Consider the following 9,971-nt stretch of genomic DNA (forward strand, 5'->3'; position numbering starts at 1 on the left):
CCAAAAACACCATAAAATAGCATGTTGAGACACATCATTGTATAGAATGTTGAAAAAATGGCCAAAAACAATGTGGAAAAAACAACCATAAACGTCATAGCTTAGTGTCAAGGAGCCGCAGATCTCCTCTTTAGGAGTCTCCGTACCTCAGACCTGCAAGAGAGTGGCTTATTAGAGAGGTAGTGTGTCTTTTTTTTTTGCCTTTTAGCCACTCACCAGATTCTCATAAGAATGAAAAGGCGAACACTCTTAAAATTGCTTGAGGCAGGCTTTATTCAAAGATAAAAATGTGAAAAGCGTAAATCAAAAGCAACAGTTGCCTCACTCCCTCTTACAGGAGTTAACACAGAGTCTAAGCAAGATAAGACGAGCACAAAAAGCGCTCACAGTGATCTGTTGTCCCTCTGTATCTGGAGGTCTGTTGTGTCATCACTCTCTCCACTCTCCGTCTCTCCTCATTGGCTGGCCTTGCGGTGGTGTGTGTTAAAGTTGAAACTTCCTCTTCCGCATGTGGTTTCCTTTCCGCGGTTGCTCAAGCGGCTGCTGCTGCTGATTCATGAACATGTTCAACATGCTCATGAGCACGGTGCGCCCGTTTGGATGTTCGTGAAGGTGTTCATCTCCCTCAGGTTGTGTTTGGATCTGGGTGCAAGTTTTCACTCTTGGCTGGTCTCCAACATACAGCATGTCCAAAAAACGGCCAAAAACGTCATGTTATAGAACTTCAAGAAATCGCCTGAAAATGACGTAGTATGGCAAAAAAACGTCAAAATACAACATGTCCAAAAAACGGCTGAAAACGTCATAATATATATGATATCCTAGTAAAGCACATCTGAGAAAAGTCTGAAAACATTATAGCACATCAAAAAATTGCCTTAAAAAGTCATATTAAAGTATGTCAAAAAATGTCAAAATTCACAGCTGAAAACCACATGAAATAGCATGTCAACACACGTCATAGTACAGAATGTTGAAAAAACGATCGAAAACGTCATAGTTAAGTATGGCAAAAAAATGTAAAAATACATGTCCAAAAAAAAGTCTGAAACATCATAATATAGTATGTCAAAAATCATCCTAAAACTTTATAGTATAGTATGGCAAAAACCCCAAATTATGTCTTTTCCAAAAAACAGCTGAAAACCACGTAAAATAGCATGTTGAGACACGCCGCAGCGTAGAATGTCGAAAAATTGTCTGAAACCGTCATATTATTGCATGTCCAAAAAATGGCAGAAAATGTCATAGTATAGTTAAAAAATAGCCAAAAAAGTCATATTATTGCATCTTAACAGTATTGTCCTTGTACCTGAAATGAATGAAAAAGTCAGTTTTCAGGCTTCTTTTTGTGGTTAATACAAAAGAATATAAGCACAACACATAGATTTCAAATTAAAGAAACAAAAAATCTGCTTTGTGTGTTTTGGAATAGGGAATTCAGGTGGTATGAATAGAAAACTCATTCGTCAATTCTTTGACCCTCAACTTGTTTTGCTGGCCACTTTTCCTGAGGATAAAATGTATGTCACAGACATTTTCACCTATAATTTTATATATGAGGAGTACCAGGAAGGGCTCAATGTAGTAACTGTCTTAAACTTCTTGTGTTTCAGACCAAAAGAAGAGGTGAAGACGACTTGAAGTCTGGCGCTGGGAGACTGGCTGGTTGTACTTAAGTTCTCAAGCCCCTGTGATTCCTATATTCTCCTGCTGCGATGATAGGACCCTTTTGTATTCCTGTTTTACGACGTTTTTATGGCAAACCTGGTTCACACCTCACTAGTATTTACATTTGTTTCCAAGCTCAGCGAAGAGCCAGTTGAGTGGTCGTTACAGCCGCAGCTGCATGAATTTGTCACTGAACATTTGGCCCCTCTGTTCTCTGTGCTGAGTATTAAACTCCACCCAACTGGAGCTCCATGAAGTTAAAAACAAATGCCACAATTCCCTCTCAGCTGCTGTGAGCCAGGTCTGCTTTACTGTGAAGAAACGCACCCAATTGTTACCGCTCCTACCATGGCATTACAGAAACCAGTTTGTGGGGCTCACGCTAAAATGCCTGCAGAGATGTAGATGATTTTGAAGTCTTGTGCTCACATGCAAAAAGGCTTTTCCATTAGTTTTTAAACATCTGTTCACGATACTGTTTGAATAACCAGTATCTGGCAGTGGTTTGGCTTGCTGTGTTCATTTCTCAGTAAATGCATGGTTAGAACGATGTCACCTTTAGCATGTACATACTGCTCCCTTCGCCCAGACATCTCTGCTCAGTAACTTATTTGAAATCATGAACACAGTCATTCCCTTCAGCCCAGCGTTTCCCAAACCTTTCCTCAAGTATTACTCGTCCTGCATGTTTGAGATGTCTCACTGCTGCAACACAGCTGATTCAAGTTCACAACCAGTTGATCTGCATCAGCTGTGGGACAAACATGCAGGGCGAGTGGTATTAAAGGAGAGGTTTAGGAAACGCTGCTTTCGCCCATCTGCTCAGCGTTTTATCTCCTACACTGTTTGTATGTTTGAGTATGAATGTGTGTGCGAACCTCTTCAGAGGTTCAGGTTTGGAAGTGACAGATTTGTTTTAGCTTTTTTTGTACCATTCCACATGAAGGTGGAGTGAGCTGGTGAGTGGCTCCTCCACATGTGAGTTTTATCCTTGTGAAATGTGCATTATCATAAATTTGTAATAAAAGATGTGAAAAAAAGTGATGTTCACATTTACACCCTGAACCCGAAGACTTGGTATAGAATGACTGAATTACCGATCAGACGATTGACAAATCACACAGACAGCTTGAATTCAGAAATTTTATGGTGACTTTAGATGGAATGGCTTACAACAGAAAATATATCAATAACTCAAACTCTACTAATTAGTAGAATCAGATTAAATAGAGGTGGGAATCGGGGAGTGTGGGTTTGTAAGTCCAGTCACAAACACTCTGCAGGTCCAGGGTACAAAAACAACTCCTGCTACCACCACCAGGACAGTCTCCACGTGACGTTAGAAAAACACCTCTTTACCTTTATTTGAAGTAATCTGTGATACGCTTACTGACTTCAGATCGGTTCAGATGAAGGGAAGAGGCGAGGTGGTTAGCAGACTGTAAATGCACGTCAGTCCGGTATTTCTTCTTCCTGTCTGGACTGATGTGATGTTCGCTGTGGGATTGAGGAGCCTCACTGTTCACGCCTCCAGTTCAAAGTCAAAGTACTGTGGGTCAAAGTAATGAATCCTTACGTATCCGTCCTCTCCTCCGCTGCTGTAACTGTAAACAAACACAGGACAACAACCATGTCAGCAGCCACACACAGACAACTTCTGAGCAGCCAACTTCATGTTTTAGGACAGTGTGTTTCCAAGTTATGTTCGTGTCTTACCTCTTGCCATCAGGGTGGAATGCCACACAGTTAATGGGGCCAAAATGACCTTTGACCCTGCCAAACTCCTCTTCATAGGCAGCATGGAAGAACCTGGGAGGAGAGAAGGAAGGAAGGCAGGTTAGCGCTTCATCCTAAACTGTCCGCAGCGCGGCAGCGCGGCAGCACAGCAGCGCGGCAGCACAGCAGCGCGGCAGCACGACAGCGCGGCAGCACTCTAACCCACCTGGCTTCAAACTTGCCGATCCTGGTGGAGGTGGTGGTGACCTCCATGGCCTCCTGTCCTCCTCCCATCACCACCTGAACACACAAACGTCTAAAGTTAAACATGATGTCCAGTTTGCATCTGAAAAAGCACACACTACAAAATTATTAACCCTTAACAACCATTTGGTCTTCATTTTTAGATAATTTTGGCTGTGTTCATGTATAAAAGAATAAATTAATTTTTGGCATAATATATTCTGACATTTTAAACATGCTATTCTTTCATTTTTTATGACATACTCTACTGTAGATTTTTTCCCCCAAACATATGGATAAGGCTTTTTTTTTAACTGATATTGTGGATTTTTTTGCCATACTGTACTTTGTTTTTATGACTTCTACCAACAAACTATGCCATGGCTTTTTATATTTTATTCCTTTTGCTAAGGCATTTTTTGACATAATATAGGCCTGCTATGGCACTTATTAAAAATATTATACTGTGGCTTTTTATAGACATACTATAGCCTACCATGGCATTCTTCTGACTTTGGCAAACTATGGCATATTTTCCACAAACTATAGTACGGCTTTTTTATGGCATATAGTACTATGATTTTTTTATTGACACAGTATACAATGTCCTTAATGGTTATACACTATACTTAATATATTATAGGCCCACTATGTCACTTATTAAAAATACTGCACTACAGCTATTTATAGACATACGATAGGCCTACTATGAAGATTTTTTTGACACAGCGTCCTGTGATATGCTATGGACATACTGAACTATTTTATGGCATTCTATACTATGATTTTTTATTAACATACTAAACTAAGGCTTGTTTGGAATATTACCTTGTGGCCTTTTTTCAACAGATATACTGTGCTATGGCATTTTTTTCAGCATACCATATTACAGCAGTTTCACCGTGTATGGAATAATGTACTGTGGCTTTTATTTCGAACATACAGCTAAGGCTGTTTTTAAATTTTAAATTAAATTTTTCTTGTATTATGTTTTTATGACTTCTATCAACATATTATGCTATGGCGTTTTTTTTTGCATACTATAACTAAAGCTTTTTACACACATACTATACTTTTGACATAGTATACTATACATTTTTAAAGTCATAGTATACTATGGCTTTTTTTTGGTTTGTTTTAAACAAACACTTCTATACCGTGACTTTTTTTTGGCATAATGTACTTTATTTTTCTCACTTCTATCAACATGCGATACTATGGCTTTTTGAAAAATACTGAATATTGCTTTTTATATGCACACTTTTGCACTTTTTTGACATTGTATACTGTGACTTAGTATTGACATACTATACTATGACTTTTAAATGTCGAAGTATACTATGGCATTTTTTCCGCATACTTTCCTATGGCAGTTTAATTTTTTTAAAACATTTTTTTGGCATACTGTACTATGTTTTTATGATTTCTATGCACATACTCTGCTCTGGCATTTTTTTTCAACATACTAAACTGTAGCTTTTTATATACATACTATATATATATATATATATATATATATATATATATATATATAGGTATATTTTGGGCATAGTGTACTGTGACTTAGTCACAGTACACTTAGCATTTTTTGGCATAATATACTATGGATTTTTCTCCGACAGATATATTACATAGTGGAATTTCTTTCTGTAGACTATATTATGGCAGTTTATGCTCGTAAATTTTTTTATGGTATACCATACTATATTATTCCTTTTTCAACATACTTTGCAATGGTATTTTTTCCTTTTCAAAAAAATGCTAAGGTTGTTTTAACATGCTGCATTGTAAAAAAAAAAAAAAAAAAAAAAAAAAAGGGCATAATGTACTTGATTTTCTTCACTTCTATAGACACAGTATGTTGATGAAAACTCACAGTATACTATATCAAAAACTGCCCATGACTTTTTAAATATGCTATGGTATTTTTTCTGCAAAGGATACTTTGGGGGTTTTTTTTCTAACAGATATAGCACACAATGGATTTTTTTCTGAATATTATTATTATTATTAATGTATCATGTCACTGAAAACAAAACCTGCTAAAAACAAAACATAAAAGGCATCATTTGTCTACAGTAGTCTCATCAATTCTGCATCAATTTAATCTATAAAAATAAACTGTATTCATGTACAAACTGAACTACTCTGGATTTTTTTGTCACATCAACTCGCTAACAGCCTCCGCTGGTCAGCTGCGCTTATCTAATGGGATGAGAGGTAAAGCATATAAAAAATTATACATTTCTCGCTAAAATAAATGCTGGCTTGTGGATCAGATACACACATAATTATCCATGGACTTTCGTTCACTGCAAAACTGAGTTTTGTGATCACCCTACAGCCAATAATAGAGATTATGGAGTGCAAACCAAACTGAGGTCAAACATTCACTTTTTTTTCTTTTTTGGCGACACTAAATTTGTCTGCGACAGTAAAACTGCTTGACAGGTTGTTTGTTGTATTGGTGTTTGTTTCAGTAGCATGGTAAAGGGAAACGCTGCTTTTACTGGTTTGACTGTGTCCGCACTTACATGATCCATGATGGGGGAGATGGCAGCAGAGTTGACGGGTCTCTCTGTCTTGAAAGTCTTGATGTGATCCAGAGAAGTGGAGTCAAACAGCTGAGAGGAAACACAGAAGACGTCAAACTCTCAAACAAATAAACGGTGATATCAAACAGCAGGTAACGCGGTGAGCCAAAAATCCACGGGCTGTCGTGGAGAGCAGGCAGAGGTCTGACCTTGGCGGTGTTGTCCTTGGAGGCGCTGATGAACATGGTGAGATCCACGGATGTCTGGATGTCGTTGATCTGCTTGGTGTGCTCTTTGGCCTTCTTCAGGATCTCTCCAGACTGAAAACAAATAACAGCACTCGACTGTAAAGACTCTCAATACTAAAGATGTTCTCTTAACATCTGAAATATCAAATGTATAAGCTTCATAATCTTCAGGGTTCAAAAAGTTCAATTTTAAAGATCTTTTTTAAACCCCCTGGAATGAAATTTAACGCCAACTTTAAGGTCATATTGGCAAACATCTGAAGGATATGATGCAAAATCAGATTTTTATACCTAGAAATAATTATTTACCAAAATAATTGAACTTAATAATACATGTTATCATTACTGAAAAGAAGCATTACCAGGGAAGAACAGTGTGTTCCCTGGATGTTACATGATCACTGACAGTCAGTTATAACACTCAGAACACAGCGGGATTTATAACAGGCAACATCACTGTGAGAGGACGAGAAAAAACTTAAGACCTTCATAAACTAAATTTAAGACTTTGATGAATGTCAGACTTTTTAATGCCTTGCATTTGAAAATATTAAATTCAAGGCTTTTAAAGACTTTTAAGACTTTGTGAGTACCCTGTTCTTACTCACTATAGTAGATTCAGACATCTTTGCTGGCAAACTAAGCAGACATTCTGCTGTCTAGGATTATTTAGTGTTTAGGTTTATGGAACCAGGATAAGATTTGTTCACATGATTTGCTAGCCGGACGCTTGATATGACTCTAGTGGAAGTCTCCAAGACCCCCTTCACACACTAAAGGGTGTCCGTCATTTTTCCAAGCTAGAAAAAAATCATGTGCATAATGAATGGAGCTGGACTTCCCAGATATCCCAGAATGATTGACCATGTGTTTTAGGGACATCAAATTTTATACCGGCCAACAACCATCAAATTTTGTTTTAATATGCTATGATACTTTTATTATTGTACACATATATTTCACTTATACTTTATTATTATTACTAAGTTTTTGTTTGTGTCTTGGTCTGGGTACTGATTTGATTTGTAGTATTTGTCCTGTTCTGTCCTGTAAGAGAGAGAGAGAGAGTGTGTGTGTGTGTGTGTGTGTGTGTGTGTGTGTGTGTGTGTGTGTGTGTGTGTGTGTGTCCTACCTTGGCACTGAACTGGTTGAACTCTCCGTTCTCGTGGCCAGCGATGACAAACTCTCCCAGGGGTCCCCAAACAGCGCTGGTGATCTTGTGGTCACTGCAGGGGACGGATAGGTAGGGCTGGTTGTCCTCTGGAGAGACACAGGGACACAGACATTACACCACTGACAGCAGTCATATTCCTGACAGAAAAACTGTCAAAAGGTGGAAACAGTTTGGCTCAGTTCTGTGTGCCTCTGTCCTGCCTGTAAGTAATTATTCATACAGTTTTGTGACTCGTATGAAGACTTGAAACAAAGTAGCAAGTCTGGTATTTTTTAACCTGGACCACAGTTTCCCAGGTTTTTGTGTCTAATCCTGCAGTAATGTGGTTTCAGGATAATTGGAAAATTCATGGAAACTCCCCAGAAAAGTTTGGGTAGCAGAGTTGACAAAATATATGCAAAAATTATGACGGACAGAAGTTAATGTTCAGTTGATGGTAACTTTTTATACATTCACATATTGCATGTTAATCTTTTTCTCACGTGTAATTTGTAATAGTTAGAGTTAGAAAAGTAATTTATTAGCGTTAGTCAGATAAAGTAAAAAAAAAAAAAAAAAGTTGTTTTAGCGGATGCAGCAGCAACAGGTCTGGAACAAAATCACTTTGTAATATAAAGCTTAAAGTGCCGTCCACACCGAGCACTATTTCTATAACTATAACCATAACCACACTGATGAACAACAACGTTCTGCAAACAGCGGCAAAAAGCACACACTACACACTCTATGCAAATGGAAATTGATGAGCTGCTACTGACAAGTTTCATTCATACTTTAATATGAGTCAACATCAGTTTGCTGACATTGTGGTGATGCTAAAAGAGGACGTCAGTCAAGACAAAAGCAACCTCAGAGACGCATCAGTGCCAGAGAGTGTTTGGCTGCATGTCTCAGGGAAAAATTACTTTCATGTGTAAACTGCAGCCCAGTAATGGTCATGTAGCCGTTAATAGCCGTGACAGAGTGAGTATATCATGTTAAAGGTTGTTCTTAAATCCTAAATCAAAGAGATAAGCTGCAATTAAGAGGCTGATATTGTAAACACTCCTGACACTTTATTCAGCAGAAAAATGTCCCTGAAGTGTACTGATGACATACAAATTTAACACTTTAAATTCAGGGGATTTAAATTCAAAATTGATTATGTAGCCCATAAAGCATCATAATAAGATGAGGTGTTTTGGTCAACACTACAGACTTTTTTCTTTCATCTTCTTGTCCTGCTCACAGTAAACAGCACCATCTACTGGACAGAATCTGCTACAGTCAGGGAGACTCATCAGCTATTAATGACTAAATTTACAGGAAGAAAAAGTAAAAGAAAACCAAACAGTAACGCCCACAGCTTTATACATCTTTTTTTAACACAAAAACAGACATTTTGTGGTCCATAGGAGATGTCAGGATCTGCGTTGGACGTGACGTCTAAATAAGACAGATTCTGATTGGCTGTTAGTATTTCTAATCTTTCATGAAATCGCTCCAGGAGTGATCCAAACAGCATCGTTCACCACTGTCACTATCGTTTTAGTTGTAGTGTGGACTCCGCCATCCACATTTTACTTTCACTTACAAACATCTGCAAACAGTTTCTCTCATTCACTGATGTCACCGACTGTGAAGAGATCTACAGACCAAAATATCCACCTCATGAGTGACAAATGCTACAGAAGATAAAAGAAAGTTATGCTACGCTGCGTTCAGGGACCTGCAAAAACGTCACATTTCAGAGCGAGTCCACAGAATTATGTGATTATATGATAATGATTTAAAAGAAAATAGGAAAAGAACCACTGTATCACTATCATCAAACCTACCACTCTCTATTTTAACAAACAGTCATTTTATCATCATCATACACACTTCATTCAAAGCTAGAGGAAACAAAATAAAACTCAGAAGCCTTCTTGTTTCATCTTTCCACAAAAATCAGCTTTGGTTTTTCAGAAATATGCCCTCACTTCGCCAAGTTGGATCTGACACCATACAATTAAAAATAAAAATAATAATAATAATGATAATACCATTTTATTTTTATGTGTCAAACTATACCGCTGTAAACATGCTAGAATTCACATTTATTTAAATGGAGCTGGGCGTGTTTGACTGACAAATATTTGGTCTGTCTCTGGTTACACAAAAAGTTCTCCTGAACAAAAAAGATCAGCCTCTGTATTGATCCTTCCAATAATAGCATCAGACACCTGAGGTCCGTGCCAGAAAGCAGGTTTAACAAACTCTAACCCTGAACTCTGAGATGGGAAAAGCTTTGGGTTTCAGAACAGGTGATCAGAGATTATTGAATAAACTCAGAGTGTGTTCACTCAGCTCGTGTTCTGTGAATGAAAAAAGGAATCATCAGTGTAGCTCCAATCTCAGGTGTCT

At 37.9% G+C, this 9,971-nt stretch overlaps 1 protein-coding gene across 1 annotated transcript; it reads right to left on the reverse strand.

Moving 5' to 3' along the window:
• Positions 1–2,800: 2,800 nt before the first annotated feature.
• Positions 2,801–7,691, reverse strand: eif3i (eukaryotic translation initiation factor 3, subunit I; the record flags this gene model as incomplete). The annotated part of the gene is made up of 6 exons (XM_042482325.1): positions 2,801–3,275; positions 3,388–3,480; positions 3,614–3,687; positions 6,165–6,254; positions 6,374–6,484; positions 7,545–7,691. Coding segments are annotated over 6 exons (597 nt in total), but the record flags the coding sequence as incomplete, so codon positions are not given.
• Positions 7,692–9,971: the final 2,280 nt, after the last annotated feature.

This window comes from Plectropomus leopardus, unplaced genomic scaffold, assembly GCF_008729295.1.
Source record: "Plectropomus leopardus isolate mb unplaced genomic scaffold, YSFRI_Pleo_2.0 unplaced_scaffold4392, whole genome shotgun sequence".
Lineage (NCBI taxonomy): Eukaryota > Metazoa > Chordata > Actinopteri > Perciformes > Serranidae > Plectropomus > Plectropomus leopardus.